Consider the following 27,865-nt stretch of genomic DNA (forward strand, 5'->3'; position numbering starts at 1 on the left):
AGGTTTTAGGTTCACATTTTCTTGGGCAGCTGAAGAGCAAGAACATCTTCGTTTCTTCAAAGAATCAAACTGTGTAATTATTGATGATAATGAGTCTTTCATTTGACAGGAATGGTGTGGTCTGTAATTGGTCACTTTTTTTTAACTTACTTTGTAGGTGTTTTTAAGTACAAAAGATAAAATTGCACAAAAAGCCAAACAGAATTAATGAATAACTGCCACCCAATTTTACCTTTCCCTTTGCATCTGATACACAGCTTTCTGTGCTAATTCTAAACCTCCTTGTGGCTTTTTTTCTTTTCTTGAGGCTCATGAGTTTGAAATGAGGTAGTATTCCTATCTGTAGAGGAGGTGATATGGTTGTGTTTTACTTCAAAATATTGTCAAAGAACTGAAGTTCTTCACAGGGTTTAACTCCAGTAATTAGACGCAGCCATTGTTCTAGATTTTCCTGAAACATTACAGGTTTGGTGGTTTTACCCCTCTTGTGGTACCTCTGTCGTCATCAGAGATCATTAACTGGACAGAACCATCACAATACCATCAGGCTATGTATGACTAAGCTGAAATATAGTAGTTTAGCACAGATTCACAGTCTGTTCTGGAACTAACTGCTCTGCTAAATGATGCCTGCTAAAAAGCCTAAGACCTGGTCTGAAGGAATAAGGTATGATTCTCTGCCTTCAGTTTGGTATTCCTGGGCAGGAAAACTGCGTTGCTGTGCTGATGAAGTGAGTTTGAACTGAAGATCTGAAGCATAGCAGTTTTTTCTGCTTTTGTGCTGGGCAGAGAAACCTCCAAAGGAGGTATGGGTGCGTATCTGGGGGGTGTCATTAGTAATGTTAGATTTCCCGAAGTTCATTTGTCAGAACCCTATCTTGGATGTCTTGTCAGAGATGTTCCTGTCAAAAAAAGTAAGATGTGAACCCGAGGAGTTTTTTAGCATCTCTAGCAGGCAGCCAAGTAGAAGTTTAGCATTTCTTTAGACTTAGCTTTGGTTGGCCTGGTCTCCCTCACTGAAACAGCCTTCAAAGGAATATCTGAGTAATTGCAAGGTATGTGCTTTTTTTTTTTTTTCAGATGTGTGTCATTTCACTCCCAGTATGTACTTTGTAGTTTTAAGTAAAGAAAACCTTAATTAAGAATGTTCACATGCTGATTGTCTGAGTAGCTTATGGGCTTGAAGTCTAAACAAATGCTTCAGTGGCAGGGTATCCAGTGAACAGACAAGATGAACGGAAGTAATTAACTGGACAGCTGTGAAGTGCAGTAGCCTAACAGTACACGCATAGTGTTAGAGGTTGAATGAAGTTACCTCTTTTAAGCAATATGATTGATACTTGGTTAGGAATAATTTATCCTGTAGTAAATGATCTTGCAGAGTTCACTGACTGTAAACCTCTTACCCACTTGGCTTTCCGGAACATGCAGAGCTACTGGTTATGTCCCAAACAGAGCTATGGGGGACCCGGGGAAACCAATAGGCAAGCGCTTTTTGAAGTAGTAAACCATTGCTGGATAGCTGATGTAACTGTTCATAGCTATGAAAATATATCTGCGGGAAAAGATCATTGCCAGTCTGTTCTTCGCATTTCAAAGAAAATTTATTTTCCTCGCTCTGAGTAACGCAAAATCTGGTAATCGTTCTCATTGTGTGAGGTGGTTTCAAGGCTTCTTTATTAGCCAACACCAAACTAATAACCGGATGTTCTCTGTGAAGTAAAACACTAGAGGAAGTTTTTTTACATCTGGTGATTGTTTTGAAAAAAAAAAAAGAAGTTTTAATGTAAGTCAACGAAGTTTGGAAAGGTAGAATTTTGTCCTCATCGGAGTTTTTGCTCAGCTGTGATTATCAGATCCCAGTTATCATGGTTAAACTGAGTTGGTTGCTCTGTTGCTTGTGAAGTACAGTCACTTTTGCCTACAAAGAATCTACTTCTATAGCAGCAGTAGATAAATTTAAGTGTGGTGGTTGCACAGGCATGTATTAAAGCCTGGGCTGGCTAAGTTGCAGGTGTATATAGTGTTGGACACTGAAGTCACTGCTGAGAAAGAGTAGCAGTATATGCAGCCAAAGGAAGGTTAATATGTTTTAGCATATCAGAGTGAGCTGACAGCACGGGTGGTGGCTAGGTAGAACAGAAGAGAGAAAATATAGATCACCTACATGTGTGGCATTTAATAACCGATACTTTTAAATAATGGACTGAGGAGCACTTCCTCACAAAATGTCAAATGCTACTGTTGGCCTTTTACTACCCAGTATTGACTATAACCTAAAACTGGCCTTTAATCATTGTTTAAAGGACAACTTGAAAATATGTTGAGGTTAAACATGAGGCCTGAATCTGAGTTTACTTGCACAGATAGAAGTCATAAGCAAAAATTAATTAGGAGATGAAAATTATTACTAAAACACTCAGCATATATGCTTTTATATGTTAATATGTTTAGGCTTTGTCCTGTTCGGTCATGTAAAATGCTTTCTGATGCTAACTGAAGTTAGCTCTGATATATGGGAGTCGGCAAATTAAAACTCTCTGATAAAATTCCTGTCAGGAGCTCTTAACCTGAGAGTTTTGTCACAGAAGATGAATGTTCTGTAATTTCAGTTACGGAAGTTAGAACTTTTTGCCTCTCTCCAGTATTTACTGTGGTGGGTTTTTTTTCTTAAGTACAGCTCCTCCTGTTTGTGGAAGAAGGCAAGGCTACAGGGAAAGAGATTACTGAATCGAGTTCAATGAAATCACATAAAGCTTTTAAGAGAATTTGGAAAGCTGATAGCATATGTTCATGTTAAAAACATGTGCTTAGTAATGGATGAGGTGTAAAAATGCCAAACAAACTTAGCATAACTGGAATCTCTGGAGGTTTTTAGCAAAACTAAGTATTTATGCTCGCATATATCTAAAGCAAGAATAGAGTGATAGAGAAATCATGTCACTATATCAAGACGATTAGTAGGCATGTTGGTATTGTATTGATGGCTGGACGGCATGATCTTAGAGGTCTTTTTCAATGTTAACAATTCCATGATTCTATGATATTTTTTTTCCAAATCAACATTACCTGTTCAGAAGTGATGATAGCTCAGAGCAGTCACTTGTTAGGCAGTTTGGTGGCTGGGTTGGTGAGTGAAACACTGTTTTTTTTCCCCAAGGCCCATTTTATTAACTCAATTTAGAGCTAAATGGATACGTTGTGAGATGAATGTGGACCTCAGTTTGGGAGTCCTGCTAAATGGTAGCCCATGTTATTAAACAGCCACATGTTGCAATTCGGTACACTGACTCTTGATGAGACCAGCTGATCCTGCATAAAATTAGCTGGCTTATTAACTTTTCCTCTTGCACTTAAAAAGCAGCTCTTCTGTGTGAAGTTGTATATTCTCTTGCAGGATCAAGATATGTTTAAAATTTGGCCATAATGCCAGACTTGAATTAGATTGAAAATTCATAGATGTAACAAATCAATAGGACTAGTAAAAAATCAGATTGACTGAAATAGATTCTGTCATATTGAGCCATATTCTAACATTGATTTTATTTTTTAACAAAATTTTTTTCTTGATTAATGGCCTCTTGATTAATTTCATGAAATGCGTTTGCCAGACATCATGTGCTATATCCATTTTGTGGCAGAGGCCAGCAAACAAAGAAATGGGAGGAGAAGGTATTGAGTGCTTAAAACTCTAGTTGAACTGTCTATGCGCTCAGCCTTCCCAAAACTGTATGTACTGTTTTTTGTAATAAACCATAACTTGATCCTTCATACCTCACTGATAATGTAGGAGAAGCAATTTTTTCTTCAGTGAGTAGTTATGTTTTACCAACAAAGTTGCTTTGATTTCCTTTTATACATTCCGAATTTAAGTATCTTTTTTTGTAATCTTTTAACACATATTGACCAAACATTTAGTTAATGTTAACTGGAACACTTTGAGACTTCTTTAGCCATTCTGTTCACCCTTGCAGGAAAGAAAGCATTAAATGACAGCTTTGGGCAGTTTTCTTTATTCTTTCACCTTGGCAGATTGTCTTTGTTTGCATCATTGGAGCTGAGCAGGGATAAACAAAAATTTATTTGTGATACAAATAATGATTAAAGCAGCTTTGAACTCGGTATGATACATAACTACCACAACAAAGATAAATACAGAATTCTAAAGACCAGAAATATGGATTGCTATTAAAGGAAAAAAGACTCAGTGGAAATTAAGATAAATGGAATAATTTTGCTTAAAGATAATTTGATAAGTTTTGTATATTTATATTATTTTTTTAGTAAGCTAGTATTTCCCTTGTCTTGAAGTTAATGAGCAATCCGTATATGATTCTTTTTAAGAAAAAAAAAACCTAAGAAGTAAAGTATTAAATAATTTGTTGTGCTTATATTCTGAATAAAAGTATTAGCTTGCTCCTAATGGTATTTTCATTGCTTTAATGGGGATATGTTTTCTTTGTAAAACACAGTTTCCACAGAAGATTTGTTCTAGAAAATAATTGGGACTTGTCATGTCAGATGTCCCAAAAAGCATTTTCCCTCCTGCTGCATGGGCTTTGTTCTGTGTTTTGAGGGGTTGGATGGGAGGCAGATCCAGCATGAGTGGTTTCTGGACACTCCCCTCTCCCCTGCAGGTCTGCCTGAGCAAAGCTTTTATGTCTTGTGTTGAGATCCAGTTAATCCAAAAGTTATTGGTAGCCTATCTGGTAGCCAGATTATTTGGTGAAGTATGAGAGACTACTTTTCATTATAATGCTGTGCTCTCATTCCATAGCGATTGACTTGGCTGCGTTTTAGCAATTTTATTAGTGCAAGTTTTTTCAATCTTTTATATGACTGAAATATTTTCAAACCCGCAATGCTAATCAAAATAAGCCAGAGTTGGTACGTATTTGGCTGAATTGTGAGTAAACCTGAACTTCTCATGTTCTTTGTATGTATACCACATGTAAAGAAAAGAGTTGGGTTTTGGACCTCTCTGGGTTTGAAGTGAGTAGCTCAGGTCACAGATTCATGTGGAATAGAAGTGAAATAAACAACTGAGTGTAATGGTGCATTTGGAATTGAGTACTTTGGTAAACTCATCCTTTTCTGTGGGCTTGTTCAGGTGTAGCTGGATTAATGCATCACCCCATTCCTGACCCAAATAACAAACATAGGTGTTTATGCTATCATATGTTTTTATCTTACAGGTTGAATTTGAGTGGCTTAGGCAGTTTTGGTTTCAAGGCAAGCGGTATTTGAAGTGCACTGATTGGTGGCTTAAGCCGATGGCTAAACTGGAAGAGTTTTGGAAAAAAATGGAGATTATGGTAAGCACTAGTTTTATAATTTAAAGCCTCTAGAGCTTAGTTCTGATAGCACTCAGAATTATGTTTTTAATTGTACTGGAGTAACAGGATTTAAACTTCATTCAGAACATATGAAAAGCAGAATCAATGTCAGCCTTCTGCCGCTGACTATTGTTTTTTTTTCTCCCTGTAACGAGAAGATATGTGAACAAAGATCCCAAACCCCAAGATTTTATTTTCTGACTTTGCTTATTTTTTCAAGTTTGACAGTCGTGTAAGATGACTGTCATATATTACATCACACTAATTGGTGCATGAAACTATGCATTGTCAGCTTTTTCATACAACACCAAGACAATCCTGCTAATGACGACATTGGTAGATGTGTCAGAGGAGAGCTGGGAGCAAAATCTGGTGATCTGGAGGTGCAACCATTGGTCTGTAGTATACCTGCCCATTTACACTGTATCTGGAACAAACAAGAGATGAGTTCCTTGAATAATGTAGTGATATTGCTTCCTTTGGACTTGAAAGTATATGCTTTCCATGCCAACACACTCAGTGGCAAGCACTGTTAGCCTGCTTGCTGTTGCTGTCCAAGGAGAGATTCATTTGGGAGACTTTGCTAATATAAGTGTTCAATACAGTTGCCGGTGTGCCTGCTTCTAGATTTGTACGCGGAAGGATCTGTATTGACAAACGTGCGTAGTTCGCATCCATACTTCTGCACCTCAGGCCTCACAGTCATTTCCGCTGGGCGCAGCGTAAGCCTTAATTTGTCCGCTGAGGATGCTGAATATGATTTGTAGTAGAGCTGTTTTTTGAGTCTCCGGAATTGCGGTGCAACATGAATATGAGATTTGAGGGAGATGTCATGACTCACCAACGTGCTCTTGCAAGCTTTCCCAGCAATGGCTGGTTTCAGGCTTGGAAAAGAAGTGCGGAAAAGTGGAACTTTAATTTGTGAAATCGGTTACCGCAAGGAATCAGTGAACATTAAACTTTGCTACAAAAGGGGAGAAATTATTTATAACTTGTTTATATGCGGTTATTTTCTCATTTCTGTCTTCTTATGTGCTCACATTCTTGAGCGACCTTTATAATTTACAAAAATATTTTGGTTTGTTTTTCTTTCAAATGACAACTTTCTTGTAACGCAGGCTTAGATGAGGTAGAGACAAGAATGTTTGATTGTTATTTTATATCCATTGTGTGTTGAGAACATGGAAAACCAGCAAACTCAGGAATTCTCAAGGGTTAGTTTTTCTGCAATTGGTGTGACATTACCATGTGTCTCTAATTAGAAACATGGTGGTGTCAGTGTATCTCCTTTCAACAGGCCGCAGGATGATATTTATCAGCAAACTGACAGTTGGGCCAAGAGGGAAGCTGCTTCTAATTTAAATTTTAGAAATTGCTTCAGTGTTTTATGACTTATAACATATTAATCACAATTAATTTCAGCTATTGAAGGAGACAGAAGAGAAGGTTTGTTGAGAATGTCTGTTTCGTTGAGTCTTTAAGTAAATTTGATGCTTACTGCGTTTGGGACTTTGAGGTAGGGTGAGTGTTTTCGGGTTTAACCTACGTTTTGTCCTTTAGTGTTTTGTAAAGTGACAGTAGGGGGCAATGTTGAGCCGCAGTTTTCATGCAATAACAGGCACTGACTTAATAAAAATACATAGAAACGTAGCATTAACATCAAGAATTATCCCTGTTGCTTCAAGTTAACTGTAATCTCTAAGATTCCATAACACAGGAAATCAGTTGTGGGTTAACAAATTCAACAGCAATTTAACATAAAAAGTGCAGTGTTTTGGTGCATGCTTAGATTCCACAGCATTAAGTTAAATCAAAAAGGTATTTCTGAAGGTACTCAGTAGTCTACAGTCGATGTTTTTTATCCAAATTTATAATTCTAGCTGGATGGTTGTTAAAAACATAAAATTGCGGCGAAATGCTAGAAGTAAAAATGTCTTAGAATTGCTGATCTTCTCCTGAAAGAATCTTGTTGATTAAAAGGAATTATTTCTTAAAAGAAAATATTTAAGCGATGTATTTTTCTTACTTTTGTGTGTGAGCTGAACAACTCTTGACTTGTGTCTTTTCAGCATATGTGTCTACAGTGATATAAAGGTCAGCCTGAGGGTCCCTGCATGCCCTCCCACCCCAGGGCCCCCCATCTTGTTTAGTAAAGCACTTATAAGGAAGAAAAGAAAGCTTTCCAAAATAATTTCTGATTCTGCTAATTGTAGTTACTCCAGTGTCGCGTAAGAGTTTGATACTGCAGGAAGTTTAACCCAGCGTCTTCAAGCCTTTGGGCTTTATTTAATGTTTTTTTACATTATAGCAAACACACAGTTTTATCATAATGTTTATTCCTGGCATTTCTTTCCCCGAGGATAGTTTTAGTTAGAGCTCACTCTTGTGATGTAAATGTTAAACCTTTCATTTGAATGACATTCTGATAAAACATCACATTTCCCACAATATTACCTCATGAATTTATGAACCATTAAATGCAGCGCAGTTTAACCAATCTTCTTCTGCTTTTCGCCTCCCTTGAAAATATGAAGGCTATTCAAATGTTCCAGGGTTTTTTTTAAAAGTCATCCAAGATTAACACGTTATCATCTGCAACATCAGGATAAATGCTTGCTGAATTCAAAGGGAGAGTTACCATTTGAAAAAAGACTGTACAAGCTTTGCTTTCTGGGTAAAGAGAAGTCTGAAAAGCTCAAATCTCATGTGATGTGAGGAAGTCTTGGTGTAGCTGTTCTGAGATTCAGAGGAAAGACAATTTGTCTCTCAGGGTCTGATATCATGCAAACCTTGCAATCTGACATTTATTTTAGCTATGAAAATCTTATAACGCCATGCCAAATCAGTAAGAACTGCAGCAGTCCTACAGTCTTTTCTTGTTTATTTTGGTTTAGGCTGACTCACATTCGAATAAGTAAAATGTAAATCAATGCAATTGTTTTTATTTGTGGAATGAAAATTAAACATATGATAATACTTAAATATTGAATCTTTAAAAACTTTTTTACTGTACCTAGTGTTCTTTTTTTTAAAAAAAAATAAATAAATGAAGACTGTGGTAGTGCTTTATGGTGTGAATTGTATTTCCTGCCTTGACAGTCCATTTAGCAATATAGCAATGTATTTATATGGCAGTTGGCCTTAATAACCTTTATTGACTTTAGTGGGCAAGAGCCAAGACTGGGATTATTAAAATGTATCCGTTTCATTGCAGTCTGAAATAACAACATATATAATTACGTTAGGTAGGCTAGGTTCCATTTAATCCCACCTATTTATGCAGGAATTTGGCAAGATGAAAAACAATTGTAGAACTAAAACATAGAGAAGAGTATGACTGATGCGGAGTTATATTTAACAGCAAACCCTTCTGCCTACTGTAAAGGGTCTACTTAAAGGAATGGAAACAGATCTTAAAGAGCTGATTTTTAATGGTATAATTGTAACATGAGAAATTGTTACCCCATTTTTTTCAGTTCTTGGCATCTAATACAACTAATGATAATGAAATGTAGCTCATCTTTTAATTTATAAATGTAGTGTAAAGCAGAAGTGTGCGCAGTTTGTAGTTACAGTGATAAAAGTGGTAGTTCATGCAAATTGATATCTTTCTGCACAACTTTCATCTTGATTTGTTGGACTTCTTAAAAAACTATATTTACTAGTCGTGTTATTATTATTCTCAATAGCATGCTTTTATCAGTTTATACAACTAAATTAAAATCAGAGAGCAAGGCTATTTTATTGTAAAATTATTATTTTTTTTTTCCTTTTTCAGTTCTATTTCGTTATTACCGCATAAGAAGTATGTCATAGCTTCTTCTACAAACCACTATTTTCAGGGTCTTACAGCCTAACAGTTGGATTTCAGTCTAGGCTGAAACTTCAGCTGCAAAATCTCAGCCCATGACTATTATATACTTTGTTGGGTTTTTATCCCAAATTAAAGCAAGGGTTTAAAAATGTATTTAAGTCAGAGTATTTCAGTTCCAAAATGACCCTGGAAAGCTAGAAAGCAAAATATGCTTTTAAAGGGGATCCTCATAGCTTTTGTAGACTTTGGCATTTTAACCGTCTAACCAATTATGTTAAAAAAACCCAAATAATGGGATCACAAACAGGCTGTTTGATTGTTTAGCTTTTTATTTTTTTTAGAAAATGCAAAGCAATTTAACTGGTGTTTGCATTAGTTTGACCTTGTAAACCAAAATTCGAGAAATTCTGAGGTATGATTTCAATTTCTTCTTTAGCGTTCCCGTTGTGCATAGCTGTGGCAATGTCATACTCTTTATTGGGGGGCCACGCCGTGATGAGCGATCCCATTTGCCTAATGAGGTGTGAAATGTAGGCACAACATGGCAACTCAAAGATCCAAATTTTAGCCATATTTCTTGTCTTTTGGGGCTCTTCTTATCTGTTTAGGCCAGATCCTTTGAATAAATGTAATTTTGGCAGGTTGTGTTTTGTGTATACTAGCAGTGAAGATGTTTTATCTTAACTAATGATAACAACAACAACACAACCTGATTCTGAAGACTTGTTTTTCTTTTTCTTTTTTTTTTTTTTTTTTATTGACACTAATTTCCTTGACCCCAATATTTTTGTCTGTGAGAAATGGGAGAAAGGATTCAGCATTGTGTGTAGTAGAATCACTACCTATCTTAAAAAAAAAAAAAGTTCTCTTGCACATCTTTCAGAAAAAAAAATATTTACAATTCTGAGGGAATTCAGACTTAAGCTTCCAAAACAAAGTGTGTGCTGAAAGCACAAAGGACCGTGTTTATGATTCTCTTTGAAGTGTTTTTGCAACAGGATAAGGAAAATTTTAGAAACTGTCTGATAGTGTTCAGGGTAAATACTTAAACCCCTTTAGAGAATTTCACACACAGATACTGTGCAGCAGAAAAAAGGATACTTATGTTTCCTAAAGCTGCTACAGCCTACAGCTTTGTACTTAAAGACAGAGGTGTTGAATAGAATTCTACTGAGGATACATCCAGTGACAATATCTACAGGAACATCAGAGCAAACCAGTGGATAGCACTTTCTATTTTTAACCCTTCTGTGAGCTGGTTGAGATCTGAGCTTGTTGATAGCAACCGCTATAACATTTCTGTTATAAATGGGAATTCTTAAAAGGGCAGGCTTCTAACTCATCCGGCGCACTGGGAGAAGTACACTCAAAACATTAAGGTTATAATGTAAACTGGCATAAGCCAGACAGAATTTAGGACAATTTGTGTCCTATAGAAAAGTGAGATGTGTTTCTGACAGCACAGATGGGAAGACCATGGGTGGCTCCTGCAGCTCTGCGTCTCGTGTGGCTGGCGGTGCGTGCTGCAGCGGGGGTGGCACAAAGGCGCTGGGCATGCTCTCCCATTCCCCTGCTCCCTTCCGGTGGATTTGCGCCTGAGTTACAACTTTGCATTTGTCGGTGTCCTCATACACACAACTTTATCTTGGTGAGCTTTGGGTTTAGATGGCTAAAATTCTGTTGCCTTTTGTTTAGCTCTTATTGTAACAGGGATTCCTCCTGTCGCCTTCACTATGTTTTTATACTATTGGATGTATACGATTGTGTGTAGTGCAAGCATGCAGTTGCATGTCAAATGTGATGAGCTGTGTATATTTGAAACAGAAATCCGTGTAACACAATCAGCAGAAATCAAAATTGTACATCTATATTATGCCCCCATCCTGGTTTTGAATTGTGTGAAGGAGCAGCTGAGAGAGCTGGGGTTGTTTAGCCTGGAGAAGAGGAGGCTGAGGGGAGACCTTATGGCTCTCTACAACTACTTGAAAGGAGGTTGTGGAGAGCAGGGAGCTGGGCTCTTCTCCCCAGTGACAGGGGACAGGACAAGGGGGAATGGCCTCAAGCTCCACCAAGGGAGGCTCAGGCTTGACATCAGGAAAAAAAATTTCACAGAAGGAGTCGTCGGGCACTGGAACAGCTGCCCAGGGAGGTGGGGGAGTCGCCTTCACTGGAGGTATTTAAAAGATGGGTGGATGAGATGCTCAGGGGTATGGCTTTAGTGGTTGATACGAACGGTTGGACTCTGTGATCCTGGAGGTCTTTTCCAACCTAGTGATTCTGTGAATGGAAAATGGATCTCTATGTCCCCCACTGACAGTGGGTTTATTAACGTTGTTGTAGTGGCTATGTAACCAATATAAAATAGGATACAGCTGTTTTGCTTTCCAAGTGGCTTCTGTAAGCAGAGGTGGTGCCATCTTCTGAAAAGCTGCCCTTGCTGCACTAACACCTTTTCTTTCCTATCTGATCATCAGCCTTTTTAGTTCCTAACAAGATCATGGGTGGACAGTGTGTTTGCAATGTACTTGTTAACAGTTGCTTCAGCTTTGATCAAAATTACAGTGCTCATTTCATATGAAGAAATAAAACTCAGCTTCAGTACTTGCTGTGGAAAGCATTATGGTTTAATGGATTAGGTGCTAATTCTTTCACTAACCCTCTGTTTAACTTGTGCTGAACCATGGTTTTCAAAATCAGTGTGGACATCAAAATGTTGGGGTCTTTGGTTTTTAATTGCAGTCTATTTCTGATCTTAATTTCCTCATCAATAAAATGAAGCTATGATTTTTACTGTAACTTAAAGAGTTTCTTACTGGCTATGTCCTAGGGAGAGGACATTCTGCAGTTGAGGAAACCAAATAAATTTCTGCCCCCTTTCCCCTGCCCCCCAGATTGTAGAATTTGGGCCACATCTGAGATATTTATTTATATAAAATAGATGGGAAAGTTATGTCCATTTAAACATGAGAGAAGGAGCTTGGTGCTTTTTGTCTGACCCTGGTTGTCTCATGACAGTCCTATTTCTAGTTCTTGGAAGCTTTTGAGTGAATCTTTTTCGCACTTTACATTTACATTTCTTCCTACACGTGCTTCTGCTTAATAATCCTGAAGTTGTAGACATAGTATAATGTTTACTATTCTGCAGTAGAAAGGCAATTACTGGCTTGTCTTGAATGTCTCTAGTTAACATCAGATTTTGGCAGTTCTGCTTAGACTGCTAGTGAATCTGAACTCTCTCAGCGGAGGCTCTAATATAAAGTTTAAATGCAGCAAATCATCTAAATTCTTCTTGTAAAATAATGTGATTTGTTTTTCACAATATGTCTAATGACATCTCTTTTCCTGGAACTCATTTTGAATTTCTGTAATATAATGGAATGATTAAGGGCATGGTGAGAACAAGCCAGATTCTTGCTTTTGAATAGGAATGGTGTCTGTGGAGCTACGCTCAAGATTAATCCAACTTCATGGTTAGCATGCACTATTACACATAGTGCACTGTTAAATAGCTGGGAATAGTGCATCCGTTCATATTTTCTGGGTGCCTAGGGATCAATGTAATTGTGTAAGAAACTGAAGTGATGATTTTATTTTTATGTGTGTTTAACAACAGTGTTTTTAAGTGTGTGTTATATGTGTGAGATCCAACACAAAAAACCCTGAGACTGTGCCTCTAACCCTTTTTTTTTAACAACTTGAGAAAATCAACTACGATCACCTTCAAAACAGTTCCTTTCTGAGTTGACACACAACTGCGTATGATGTTGCTGATATTCAAAGTAATTCTGCAGATAATTTTCTGAAAGGCTGTTGAGGATTTCTGTTGGTTTTGCTTTCACATCTACTGGGAAAAAATGGGTTCCTTTGAGCACTGACTTGATCTTTGGGAAGAGGCAGAAATTGCAAGGAGCGGAGTCTGGCAAATAGGTGAGTGCTCAAGCACAGTAGTATTATCGGCTAAAAATCACTTCACAGCATTGTGGGCTGGCGTGTTGTCTTGATGTTAGCTCGCTGCTTGCTCTTGCGCACTGATATTTTCCAACCAAGGGTAAGAAAACATCTGTATTTGAATGTGTCCACTCGTACTGAGTGAAGTGATTGAGTTGTCTGACTGTGATCGGTAAGAACATGTTCTATAACCATCTCTTTCTGTCCTCTCCCACCCTTGGTTTCTGAGCTATAGGGTTAGTCTGAGGGTTTTTTGGTGTCAGACTTTGTGTACACTGCTAATAATTCTATTTTAGCTCGATCTTCAAGCAGCGTGCCACATGCTAATGGATTAAAGGTTCAATAGCTAGCTAGAAGGTCAGTTGTTTTTTCACTGTTGTGGTGAGACTCCATTTGGATAAATAAATTAAGACTTTTATTGTAATCCAGATAGTGTTAAGTTTACTCATTGCCATCCTTTAATAATTGTTTTCATGTCATGATTACATTTTATGAAGTAGGAGTTTTTGTGCTGAAATAATTTGCAGTAATAGGACCACAGAATTCACTCCTTTGCTCAAAGCTGATGGTAGGTTATGTTGCTGATGGAAGATTTGCGTAGAGGTTGTTGCCTGTGTAGTACCAAAATACACTAGGGTTGTACTTCCCAGAATTCCTTGAGGTGATAGGGCATCTGGAAAATCAGTACTAAAGCTTTGTATTTCTGCCTTCTCTTATGGGGAAGAGGAAAAAGCACCATGGTGTTCTGTGCACAATGGTAATAACACCTATCCCCAAGGAAGCACAGATGAAGTAATATGGCATTAATTCTATATTGTATCAATGTAGGTGCTTAGTGTAAAGGCCAGAACAAGTCCTGGTTATATATTAGTCTGAAATGCTTATGATGCTTTAAAAAGGATTAAAAATAGACATAAGTAGGATTATTAATATTGCTTACTTTTAGAAGTGGTATCTTCATTAATGCAACCATTCAGTGACTGACTTTATCTTTTAGAGGAATGACAGGAAAGAAAATAAAGGTTACCGTGCAATTATAGTTTTACAGTCAAGGCTTTTCAGACGGTTATTCTGTTACTGATCTTATGTGGGCTTTCACGTAGGGCATACTTGAAACACATGCTTATAAAAGATATATACAATCATGGGTCAATTCCACTGGTGGTCATTATGCTAATGGAAGTGTGAATTTACAGTATCAAAACTCAGGAATATACTGTGGAGGGGAAAAGTTGGGTGAGACAACAGATGAATTAGTCCTGAAAACGCATAAGATTTGGAAAAATATTGAATTTTAAAAAAGTCCCCCTAGTTTCTTGTATACATGACTGAGTTCTCAACTTTTTTCCTTACTTGTCATCTTCTACTTTTTCTTGTTAAATATAAAATACTGTAATTGAATCACAGCATTAGCTGGCTTTTTCCAACAAAACAGCAGATTTAGGCTCTTTGCTTCTAGTTCCAAAAGTAATATATACATAGAGAGAGCACTAAGACAAAAATTGAGCACATAGATGTATAATCCCAAAGGAGTAAACTGACTTCTACTAGACAAGCTGAAAGCTGATTAAAATATTTCTCATCCTTTGGGTATGCAACAGCTTTTGATGATGGAGAGCATATTAATATTCAGCTTAGCTGCTTGTCGACACTTCAGACAGGTCCCAGGAAAGACTCTGATACTGACCAGGTTTTCTCACTCTGCCAGAAATCTTTATGAGACACAGAGCAGCACCCTTGTACCGGCAAAAGCTAAGATAAGAATAATGCTATTTAGCTGTCTTTATTTTAAACGTTGTTTTAGACATTAGTGAATTCTTTTAATGATATAAACTCATTTAGATACAAGAATGGGAAAAGATTAATTTTAATTGTTTTAAAATAAGGCCTTTGTAATCTATTTGATTTTAAATCCATTTGTCCAAGTTGTTTGTAAACATACAAAGATCCCAGTAGTAATATCAGTGACTGAGGTTTTTGGAGAGTGTTCCTACTGCAATTATTTTAGAACAGGCAGATCTGAGGTGTTCGGGTAATGTTCTCTTAACTTCATTTATTCCCTGGTAATGTAATACCTACCTTCCAGACAAGAATGAGATGTAAACAGCTGCTTTATCAGCTGATACTACTTCTGTTCTTTTGTTGGCATGCTGACATATGGGGTGTTTGCTTTTTCCCCTTCCGCAGTGACTAAATATAGTATCTCTGGAAAACATGTCATACGATGTGCGAGGTGCCTTTAGGACGGCTCAAGGGCTAAATACTTCCTGTAATAGGTGAAAGAGCATGGCTTAATCAGCTTAGTTAACTTAATTAAGCTGTGCTTTTTCTCATGGTACAGCCTTAAAGTGTATTTTATTTAGAAACTGTATTTCATAGCTGTGGAGTGACATGAAGTTGGAGAAATCCTGTTTTGAAGTAGGATTGAAAAAGGTGAAATTTGCTAGTTATTCTGCAGTGGGAGTGTTTTACTGAAGATTTAAAGGACAAATCCTAATTTAGTTTAAATTGTAAAGGCTTCTTGAACCGAGGAAGTCTGCTTTGCTTTTCTACCCCCATGTAATTTTAATGTTTAATGTCCATGTTCATCCTAACCTCACCTTGCCTGCTTGCAGATGTGTCACCAGATTCTGTGATACTACCTTCTTTTGTCATTCTTTGGAAGGAAGTCAACTACAGTGGTGTTTGTCGGAATGTAGATCTTTTCCCTCCTGATCTCTGAGTCTTTGCAAATATATGATTAAAATTGAAAGTAATTTGAACTGAGTTGTTCTTTCTTGAGATGAACTGCTTTTTATGTTCTTCATGAAATACTCCACATGAAAGAAAAGGTCTGCTTTTCCTCTTGGGATCCTGGTTCTGGTGGAACCCTCCTGTATGGGAGGTTAGAGAAGATTGATCAGCAAGGCACAGTAAACACTGAGCAAGTTCTACTTCCCATGTCTTTTGGTGCATCTCTTTTATTAATGTTTACTTATTTACTTAACCTGTACAGATTTTTGAAAGAGTAAGGTGAGGGGGAAATTGCAGTCAGGACAGCAGACTGCAGGTTGCAGTTGGCCAAGGAGAGAGTGGCAGCAGGTGCTGGTAGCCAGTGAAAACACGGGAAAGAGAGGTTCAGAGCTGTTGTTCTGACAGAATAACAGGACCAAAGGCAATATGAACAAGGACTTCTGGGACCGGAGTTTTGAAGAGCTGTAGCGGTTGGAAAACTTGAAACTAGACATGTAGATGGAATGAGCCTTTGGGCACAGTGGGAATGGAAAACAAGCTTGGCAGGAAAAGCTTTGGAGATTGCAAAAGAGTAGGAAAGGATGACAAAGGCTCTGAGGCAAAAAGGAGTGGACTAGTTCGATTTGGGAGAAAATAGAATAACGACAGCTTTGCGATTGGGGAAGTGGTTATGGAGAAGATGGCAGAAGATAAGGCAGCTGTGTGTCTCCTCCAAAGCAAAATATTGTGAGTAGAGATTTCCTTGAATATTTCATTTTCGTCCCTTTAAAAATGTTTGTGTTTTGATAGAAATGTCTTCATGGATGCTTTTGTGTGGTAATAATACTACATTTAATATGCTACTGGGCTATATGCTACTATAGAACCAAATCAGGGAGAAATAGTGCTTGTTTAAGCAAAAAATAATTATGTCAAATGCAGAAAGTTACTTTATGTTTGAAAGTACTTAATTTTAATGCGACAAACAAAATTACGCAGAAAAAAAATCAGGGAGATTATATATGCATGGATTTTTAACAATTTTAAAGATGCATATAATGTTTAAAATGTGTGATTTATTTATTTCTGTGTATATGTACATAAGCACATGTGCACACAGAGGCATATACACGTGTACACGAGGTGAAAAAAGGTTTATCTGTTTAGGTACTGAGCTTGAAGTTGCAGACTCTTACTGAGCTGATACAGTACAGCAGTGTTGCATTGTAGTACCTCCCACTGCTTTGGGCATAAGGCTATGGTAGAGTTCAATGTTTCTTGATTATATGGGGTGTTATAATTTCCTGATGACTGATTATGTTATTTATAATACAGAGGGTGTTAATCCTTTGGTGATTAACACTCTATTTGAATTACCGGAGGTCAAAGGTACATTCTTTTATTTGGTGTGTTTTGTTGGGGTTTTTTTGGTTTGGTGTTGGGGTTGGTTTTTTTTTTTTTAGGGCTTTTTCTTCCTTTGATATGTATTTTTTTTTACCAAAGATTTTGTGTTTTCTATTTTATCTAAAAATTACTTTGAGGTAATTTGGGATAGGCAGGAGAGAGGCGCATCCTTCCTTAGAGGCCCAAATCTGTTGAAGCTGTGGTCACTAGAACATAAATTCTCTTTGCAGTGAATAGGTCCTCCAGAAATCCTCTGTTTATACATAGTGAAAAATCTCTTAACTGCAAACAGCATAGTCAAAAGCACATGGTAGAAGGTATTCCGTACTTATTCCCTACGCAGCCTTTTAAGAATAGGTGTCTACCTGTGTCTCAGTCTAAGCCATTTTGGAGAGGTTTATTAAAGAAAAAATTTTGTGTGTGTGTGTATATGTACCTGCACATAAAATAGTGTGCGTGTACGTAGGCATACAAGCACAGACTTTATTATGTGTAAATATATATATGGCTTTCATTTAAGGTAATTTGGAGACACTGTAGAGATCCTTGTCCAACAGTCAACTGTTTCCCAGTTTCTGTGTTTTCAGAATCGAGGAGCTATTTTAAAATCCTTTAATTCTTCCAAGGATTGTGGCTGCACAGAATCTACAGTTACCCTTGTATTTCAAGCCTTTCCTCTAAATATCACAGTCTTTTTTGGTGTTTTGCAGAGCTGTGTTTCTTACAGGGCTGGAGCTGGTGTGAGGAAAACAGCAAAGGCTTTTTACTGTTTTGTTTTTAACGCGGTTCTGTGTGACAGCTCCAAGAGAATTTAGTTATGTGTCCAAGTTTTCTGAGTTGATGTGTCCAACTGCAAAGACATTCCAGTGATCTACAGCAGTTGTCGGGGTTTACTGAAGCATGCTGTGACACTAGCTGTGCTCCCTTCTATAAGGACAATTATACGACATTCCGTGACTGTAGTGCAGAGGTTGATGTTCCATCTGAAGGTTTCATCATGCTGTGGGTGTTCCACAAACTCCAAATCTGGAAAAGTATGGGGATGGCAGAAGACCTGCAAGAGTTCCCTCACTGGCTTTTTTCCACTGTAAAACCTCTATTGTGGTACCTGAAGCTGCTTGGAGCCATTTACAGGAGAATTGTGTTGAGGCATGGTAGTCCTCTGCAATGTTTAGGACTTGCTTATTGCATGTAGACAAAGAAGGTGGCCAAAAATCGAGGAAGGAAACATTGATGTTAGGAAGTCGAAGTCAAAACTAAAAGGAGAGCAGCTCCCCTGGTGGGGTCCAAATTTCAGGTTTCAGACTGTAGTATGTTCTCAGCTGAAATGATGGCAGTCTTGGAAATCAAAAACGGTGATAATAGCCTGCGTCTGCATTTTCCAGTAGAGGAGTAGCTGATCTTGACTTGGTTTTCTAAGAATACTTGGCATCAGACTAGCCCGATCAAGCGTTAACAATGTATATTTTGCAGAGCTGCAAGGTGAGATCACTGGTGTGTAAAAGCTCTGTTTTAACTCAGTCACCAGCTATGGGCTTAGTGCCTGAACTGCTGGAAGAAGCAATTTAATCTGTCAGAAAATTTAAACATGTTATAATAATCTGTGCTTAATCTACATACTGAATCTGCGGGTGTTTTAATGTTGCTCTACCACAGATAGGATGGCTGTTAAGTAAATGGAAGCTCAAGGGCAAGATGCTTCTGTCCAGCTACTCATTTGATGATGTTGTTTTACTGTCTGTTGTGTGTTAGTTTCCTCTCTGCTTTTCTCTCTCGTGTTTTGCTTGGAGCCCTGTGAGGTGCTAAGATTAGTGCTGGTTTGCTTTTGTCATAATCGTTCATGTTTGCTGTGACAGATAGGTGAAAAAGTAGTATTTGTTCTGCCCCAGCATGCAAGGAATCCGGCTCAGGCGCTGGAGACAATTAGCCCTTTTCATTGTGGGATGAAAAGTGGACGTGCTAAAATTGCAGCGGGACTTTTTTCCTATACATGTTCCAAGGGGGACTCTGCATATAGCACTGTGGCTTCCTGCACCACTCTTCTGTTTAAGTGTGTTTAGCTGCTCCTGCCGTTCGATGGATGGCTGGTGATTAGCTTTATTTCTCTTGCACAAACACTAAACACCAAACTGGCTTCATGCCTTCTTTTTTTTTTTCTTCCTGTAGTATTTCACTTACATTTTAATAATTTTGTTTACACTTAGGAATGGGTTTTTTTTTTCTGTTTCTGCAGAGAGTGAGTAGTCTGGCACCGCAAAATAAATGGAAAGTGTGAGAACTGTAAGCAGGATTCAGTAGAAGGCAGAATTAAAGGCCAAGTGGGTTTTGTGAGCAGAGAGAGAAAATAGGAAGAAATGAGTTGTAGGGAAGAGGGAAGAACAGGGAAGGGAAACAACTCTAAGAAGGAAGATAGTGTAACAAAGTGAGAGGAGCTAAAAAATAGAGAGAAATGGTAATAAATATAATGGAAGTGCAAGAGTCTTTGAGGTGCAAGAGAGCGTGTGACAGGAAAGAGAATAGTCATAAGTTAGAAAATGACTGCACTGTTTAAACTTTATTTGTAGACAGTGTAATGAAATTAATGTGGAAATTGATGCCCCATCCTTGTTGCCCCATCATGAAGTCAGAAACCCCCAGTAAGTGACAGAACAGGGAAGAGAAAGTAGACAGGTATTTGCATTCGTGGATCCAAAGAACTGCAAGGTATTGATATGAAGATCTACATTTTCATCTTTGGAACTTTAACTCATTTGCTGTAGCATGGAATAGAGTCTTACGCTGTGAAAATTAAATATGTAAACTACTGTTAACAAATGATCAAACTAGTTAAAAATGTGACTTTTACGTAAATGCATTATTTCACTTTATATGCCAAAACCAGGGTTTTTTTTTGCTGATGTATTTCTGAATCAACTTTCTTGAAAGAGTTGTTGTATTATGGTGCTACTGTAGCAGAACACTCAGCCTGAGAGTCTGCATTTGCAATAGTGTGGATGTGTGGAACTTTTAAGTGATGAGCTGCCTTACTAAACCCAGGATATTTTTTTTTTAAGAACTTGTTATTGGCTTTATGTAAATCCATTTTTACTGCTGTAAGGAGAGGGAAGGGGGGAAGTGGAGAGGGAAGGGAACTGAGGATAACCAGAGAAGACTGGTAGAACATAAAACTGAAGGTGTATTTAAACTTCCATAAATATCAACGTGTAAAAGGTGTCTATATATATTATAATATTGCTAGTCCTCTTTCAAAGTCTGCTGAAATCTGCGTGACTCCTTTTTACATCTGTCACGAACAACTGTTAATTTTCTTTTGTTGAACCATAAATATTTGCAGAAGTGCTGTAATCTTTTTTTTTCAAAACAACTATTCAAAAAATTTGCATAGTAGACTTAAGTAAATAACATGACTCTCTTACTGGGGCTATGAATCTCTCACTTCTGATGCTCTTTTTTGGACTTTTTCCGTAAGCAGAATTTATACAGATAAATTAGTTATTAGACATTCAAAGTATGCTACTTGACATAAGATGAGGGGTGTACATCAGGAATATTAATATTAATCTGTATCCTATTTAGGTTTTACTGTTGTATCTCCTTTTGTCTTGCATTTGTACTAACCCAGTCAATAAGTATGTATGAAGCATCTCAGCTTTAGCTGTTTGGCTGTTTGAAGAATTGATTGCAGTTTTCAAATATGTCTTAATAAAAAAAAACATTTTACTGCTTATTTGCGCAGCAGAACTTCTACGCTCTGGTGGTGTCCTAGATTTAGAAGACTGTAGGTAGCCTATGCAGTATTTGAACTGGTACTCAGTTCCTGGTTTCCTGATGATAAATATGATTGCCGCAATATAATGTTTTAGAACACAGTAGCAGCTGTGGAAATTAAACTTACCCAGCAAAATCTGTTTTCTGCTTAGCTAAAAATTCCCTGGATGAATGTATTCTTACAAACAGTGTGAGTCTTTTCCTTTTGCTGTGCTAATTCTATTGTATTCTCAAAAAATAGGAAAAAAACCCAAAAACCAACAAAACCAAAAACCAACTTGGGTTTCTTGGTATGTTCTTCATATTCAAGTTTATAATTTAAAGGTGGAAAATTAGACTGTTGTTTCTAGGCCACATTGTAGAAACTGTTTGCGAACGCTTCTCTGAACACAGGGAAAATTTACCCTTCAGGATAGTTTCCAGAGATTTGCAGTGGCCTGTGAATAGAATGGGCTTTAAAATCCCCATCTGGGGACTGGGGAGAGGAGAAGGATTTCCAGTTTCCCAGGAATTTTATTCCTGCTGATTTATCATGACGGGTGTTGTGTCGTCAGAGGCTTCAGCAATATTAAACATTACCTTTTCCTGCTGTGAAACATTTTAAAATGTTGAGTTTTCTACAGAGATTCTTTTTTAAAGTTAAGTTTTGATACCTTCTTCAGAGGCAACTGTAATGTAGAAATATGCAGAATTTTCACGCACAGATGATGTAGCAGTTTTGCACTGAGAAAGAATAAGCAGAGAGAGGTTACCCTGCCAAAAGGTACATCTGAGTCACGTTATCAGCATTTTATTTTTTTCCTGCGGTGTGTTCCTGGCTCCTGTAGTTCTGGAGGATTCATTTTCCCTTCTAGCATCTCCCCGGGGTCTGCCTGCATCTTCACCAAACCTGCTTATTCTTGACAGCCAGTGGGAGTCCAGTGTTTGCACTCATCAGACATTCGTCAGAGGAGTGTAAACGGCTCTGCCGTTTCGGAGGGTTCTTTCAGGGGTTGGAGCACTCCAGCGGGCTGTCGTTGATAAGGTTACACCACTCCTCTCAGGGCTGCTTCATTCTTGTTTCTGCAGGAACTTTGTAAATAACTTCATCTAGCAAAGTATGCTTTGTAGGAATTCACTATTAGAAGTAATTTGATAGGGTTTTTTTTGTGAACTGTACCAGTTACTGGCTATTTTTATTATTTTTTGTTTTGGATGAAGACTGAAAATGAGCCACGTGGGGCTCAGTTGTTGCAACTGTTCTGTTTTGGTTTGGTTTGTTTTTTTTCTTGAGGTGGAGGAATTAATGTAGGTTGTAGCTCAGAAATGAGGCTATGGGATATTATTTGTATATTTTACAAAAATCGATATGTTCTGACCCTTTAAGATATATAGACTTTTTTATGGGGGGGAAAAAAAAAAAGTTATTGCAAAGTAAATGGTTAAAACAAAGCTGCAGTTACTTGAAAGAGACAAATATACATTCATTATTTCCTGAGTGTTGTTTTTATGGGAGAGCGAAGGAAGCAATGGCTGGGTGTCATTAAGGAGTAGCTAGTGGAAAGCGGTGAAATGAGCAATGAGACTTGTAAAGTGTCATGAAAACTGAAACACCAGGGTACAAAGTACTGCTTATCCTCACAGATATGGATACCATATGGAAACATGAAGGGAAATGGGGAGTAGGAGACAAGAATCCTATTATTCCTCGCACTTTCATTTGCTTGCTATTTGCTTTGGGAAATGACTGAAGAAGTTGTGCGTGAACTTTCTTCTGGCACGGTGTTTGTTGACAAGACACCTGTCATCCCTGTGAGGCTTCCTGAAGTTCCTTCAGTGTCATTGCATCTCTGGTACTTCTGATTATAGTTTTATTGTTACTTTTCAAATAGTTCTAGAGTAATCTTTTCTTGACTATCCCTAGGTTGAAACCTGTATTAATTGCCTGGTACTATAGCCCTTCTCTCTGGTACAGCATTTCACCGATTTACTTAAGAAAAGCAGTCTGCTCTGATTGTGTTACTGCTGTCCCTGCCATCTCTGCCTCCTCTTTTTTCCTTTCTCTGTGAGTTACCATCTCTGGACAGCTTTTTGCATCTCTCTTTTATATAGCTTTGGAATTGGATGGCCCAATTGAGAGTACTTTAATAGCAGATGTTGAAAGGATTTGGCTTCTGCAAAATGTGTCCCTGTGCCTTTTAGTTGACAGAGGAAGAGCCTTTGTCAGCTCTATTGGGGCTGCTACAGGTGTGAAAAGATTTTTATCTGCACACCAGTGTACTGGCCAGAGTTTTCTTGACTTACAACTGTTTTGTATTAATTTTACGTTTCTCTGAGATTAATAATTTTTAAGGAAGATCTTTTGAAGTAAGTCTACCAATATTCAGTGTAGTTATCCTCACTGTAATGGTTATTCAACAAGTAAATTCTAGCATCTTTCAGTGTTTGTGAAACTGTACTTGAAAATTTCCTCTTCTGACGATGTACCCTTAAGTTAACGGTTGGCTGTTATCAAAGCAAGAATGTTGTATAACATGCAAAACTAGTCAGAGCATGCCTACCTACTCTCTGTCACTGTTACTGACATTTAAACTTGGCTGTTTTGCCTCATACCATCTGAGGGGACCGTGAGCGTATTTGCTTTTGTCCTCACCTAGGGGAGTGGAAATGAGCATCTCTTTGACTATTTTGGCAAGATAATTTGATTTTTAAGTGTAGATCCTGTTGGTGTAGTAAAGGGTGCTATATCAAGAGAGAACAAGAAAAGCCACACAGAAAGGTTGTATGGGAGGGCAAGAAAGTCGTGCAGAATTTAACAGAAGACAGCCCCTGATGATTAAGTTTTATGCTTCGTGTCTTATAATTCTGAAAACTAATGTTTTGTGTGTTGTATCAGGCTGTTAGGGGTATCTAGTGGTGAAATTACAGATAATGAATTACCAGGCTTCCTACTCAAGCTGTAGAACTTGCTCCTAATTTTAGCACCACAAAAAAAAAAACCAAACAGTTTAGTGGTTCTCTATGCTGTGGAGTTTAGCGCAAATAGTCTAGGAAAGCTGATATTTTAGGAACTATTTCGTAGTTAAAGATTACCGTTATACCACTGTAATGGTTTTGCAGTGCTTTGCCCAGTGGAACACTTGCCTATTTGTGGGGGAAAAGTGTCCAAAGAGTATCTCAACTTCTGTTCTCTAAAGAAGTGCTCAGTGACACAGGGCTAAGGGATAGAATCAACCCAATATAGTCTCAATTTCAGAAACGGAAAAAACCTGAAATGTGAAGCTATTCCCACTAGAAATGTTGTAAATCTTACAAAATATATAAGCTTTCCTCTTTGACATACATCAAAGGCATAAAACTTGGGAGATTAAAATATGTTTTTAATCTTGGTTTGATGAGCAAAACTTTCACTGTAATATTTATTATGAGAGACTCTACTTGTGTTGCCTCTTCCCTTTGTTCTGTTTATATATGACTTCCTTTCTTCCAAAAAAGTAGGAAGTATCGCTTTCACAAAGCCAAAGGATATTGCAATGGTTTGTTCATTTAAGCTGAATCGTAGGCCCACGTGGCAGACACAAACTTTTCTTTTATTGTCCTGGGTCCCAGAGGAAGAGCAATGCTTTCTGATGGCTTCCAATGAATGCCTTTCATTTGTGGAGGAGTTTCAGTGGCTTATGCTGACTGTACAAAGATCAAACAGGCAGGAAAATTGTGGTTTTGAGAAACTCAGCCAAGATCTTTGTTATTTTCTCCAAAGTTTTTCTTCTATAACCCTATTTTTTAAGGACATTATCGGGACAATTAGTTGTAGTGACTGATGGGAAAAAAGCTTGTTCTATCATTTTCTCTTTAAAATTTAAGTATTTTCTTAGTTATTAGAAAATTTGTAAGCATGTATAAAGAAAATACTAACTATAATTGCAGTCTGTCTTTATTGCATTTGGAATCAATGGTATCCAAAATTAATCTTAAAAAAATGTTGTGGCTTCTTGTTACTGCAATTTGATCTACATTGGGACACTGTGCTTGCAGAGTTTTGCTGAAATCATCCACGTTTTTTTGCCTAGGCACAAAGGTCTGTCAAACAGATTTGATTATGGGATTTGACTGGTTGAAGTCTTTTTTGTTTCAAGAACACTTTTTTTTTCTCAACAGGTTTTCTTAGCATTCTTCATAAGGATTTTCTTTTTGCCTAGCTATTAGTGAATTCAAGGATTGGAAAGAAATGTGCAGACCACAACATCTTTTTAACTGCAGTGATGGCATGTTTTGCCAGCAATACACAATTTTCATTATGTTACTCATATAAAACCTCGTGCTCGTCACAGAAATGCAGGTTTTGTTGAAGGATTATTTTAATAAAACTAAAATGGCGAAGTTTGTCAAGTGAAACACTTAGCATCTTTAGAGGTCAGATGTAGCTAAAACTTGAACAGCTGTACAACATGCATCCTAGATTGTTTTTAATTGTCTTCCCTTTCTCTAACAGCAGTAATTCTTGTTTATATTGTCAAGAAGCTTTCCACTGAGCACAAGCGCACCATACTTTAAGGTCACATGCTTAACCCCACTGCACGGTTACAATGCAAATGGGCCCCCTTTGTTTTCATTAATGCATGAGGGGTGGGCGCAAGGCAAGGCTGTTCACAAGGCTTAAATAACTTATTGTAAAAGTGTCTTAAAGAAAGCATATTTTGTCTCCATTCCACAGTTGTTTAGCATTACTCTTGTGCATCCAACCGACAGCCAGTTTGGCAATGCATTTTTGTGTGTCATTTTGTTCTTTTGACCTGTGATACTTTTTTTTCTCTCTTTTTTTTTTTTCTAACTGAGCTAATGGATTCACCTCAAATAATACAAAATGAAGAAGCTTTTCCTTTTTCCTTTCCTGATATCTTGAAAGTAGTAAGCAAAGCTGGAACTGCTCTTTTCCATGCAAAACCCTTAACAAGTTACCATTTGCTGTTAGTGTGTTGATGTAGAGGTTTAAAATGAAGACCTTATTAATATGTCAAATTAAATTAGTGTGCTCGGTGCTTTTTATCAGTTTAAAAGTTAACAAAGCACAGTCTCTTAAAATGATCTCAGGAGTTTTAAGTAAGTCTTGTGGTTTTCTACCTGTAATCATTGATGTATGGAGGAAAAACCTGTTGAAGTCTTAAGAGGTTTGGTTTTGATTATTATTTGAAGATTTTTTTTTTTTGAAATTATTGAGATAATTATTATTACTTGAGATTATTTGTTGAAGATTATTATTTTTATTATTATTTAAGGAGATCTTTGGTTTTGATTATGTAGAATTGGCTCCAAGCTCCAAGGTTTCAGGTGATTTCAAACCCGCTATTGATTGTAATCTGTGGCTGGCAACTACAGTTGTATCTGTAGGCCAAAAAAGTTGAATTCATGCTCTTAAATGCTGCATTCTGTCAAAAACTGAGCCCTTGTTTTGGGATATCTCCATTCCAGGTTGTTTGCTTCTTTTAATATTTGGTTATAATTTTGGACTGTGAATACAATTTGATTCAGAGCTGGTTTTGACAGAGGCAGATTTACACCAGCACATGAAAAGAGTATGTACGTGTGGCTGTGATCCGTCCAACGTGATGAATTTGGTCCAAGAGAGTTGCGTGCACCGGTTTCTGTGCAGATACTGAACGTATAAGTGCCGAATGAACAAAGCAAGGGGAAACTAGTATCTCTGGAAGATGAAGCAATAGTACGTGCTTATCAAAGCAGAACACTGTGCTGAATATGACAAATTGTAGCTTAGTAGGAGTAGTAATTTGTTCATTTTCAAGCTGTGTTAATCAAGGTAGAAAATTGTTTTCTATTTGCCAGCTTGCACTTGAGACAAAAATAGGGGCTTTTCTGAGGTGGAAGCTCTTCAGAGGGAACACAAATTCATAGTATTTGATTGCTGTATTTTAAAACCAAATGTTGTGAAACATGTTTTCACAAATGACTATCGAATTATTACTTTTCCTCTTAACTGCTAAGTTTTTAGATTTTGAACAAAGAAATCTTGTCTTGGGTGTTAATTTTCTTACCATTCATCTAAAATTTCTGCACTATTTCATAGGTATTATTTATAGAGCAACTTAATATATCTAGTGACCTTTTCAGTGTGAAAATAACTGATTTCGCTAGTCATAGAAGTTTAGACAGGATATCTGCCAACTTTGAAAGGTTATATAACACTTAAGAACATAGTAATAATTGTAATATGAGAGTAGTTCTGTCTGTTAATGAACATTTAAGAAACATTTCTGTGAAACAGACAAATTTATGGCATTTAAGACTCTAAATAAGCAGTACAACAAATATAGGTCTTCCAGCATGTAATCTTCCTGACAAGAGTTATGGAAAAATAATCCAGTATCATCAGAAGGCAGTCCACATCCTAATGAAAATGGTTTAGGGTTCTTTTTCCTAAATAAATATCAAGTTATCCCTGAAAATTGATTTGGTGATGTAAAAAGATTGCATGAAAACATCTTAAGTAAGAATCTAAAAAGAAAAAAAAAAAACCAAAGAACACAAACTCCAGAATCCAAATATTGACAAGACAGACAGATTTTTTTAATCAAATGACAAGTGTTCCTCTTTAAGAAGAGAAATATTTGTGTATACCACATTAATAATTTGGCTGATTGTTCACATAAACTATATCTTTTATGTGTGGACTCTGCTGTGAAGTGTTATTTAGTGCTGTGTTAAAGCAGAATGGGAAGTAGGTAAAGAGTAAATGGAGATTTAGAGCTCAGGTGTGGCTTGTCATGATGTATCTTTTAAGGGTGAAAATTTTTGTATGAGAGAACACAGGTCAAACCTTCCTCCGCAATCTGCTTTTTTTCATTTCCACAGCAACCCAGAAGATCTGAAAGCTTTTTTAGGTTAGTGG

At 37.3% G+C, this 27,865-nt stretch overlaps 1 protein-coding gene across 9 annotated transcripts in view; it reads left to right on the forward strand.

The window, feature by feature from the left end:
- FTO (FTO alpha-ketoglutarate dependent dioxygenase) overlaps window positions 1-27,865 on the forward strand; it is a 240,029-nt gene that overhangs the window by 66,904 nt on the left and 145,260 nt on the right. For 8 of the 9 annotated variants that reach the window (XM_054078942.1, XM_054078937.1, XM_054078941.1 and 5 more), the window contains one exon: window positions 5,196-5,315. The exons of the other annotated variant lie outside the window; for it this stretch is intronic. In XM_054078942.1, the coding sequence (XP_053934917.1) occupies window positions 5,196-5,315 (120 nt within the window). The remainder of the gene's footprint in view (window positions 1-5,195; window positions 5,316-27,865) is intronic. 9 annotated transcript variants of the gene reach the window in all.

This window comes from Cuculus canorus, chromosome 13, assembly GCF_017976375.1.
Source record: "Cuculus canorus isolate bCucCan1 chromosome 13, bCucCan1.pri, whole genome shotgun sequence".
NCBI lineage: Eukaryota > Metazoa > Chordata > Aves > Cuculiformes > Cuculidae > Cuculus > Cuculus canorus.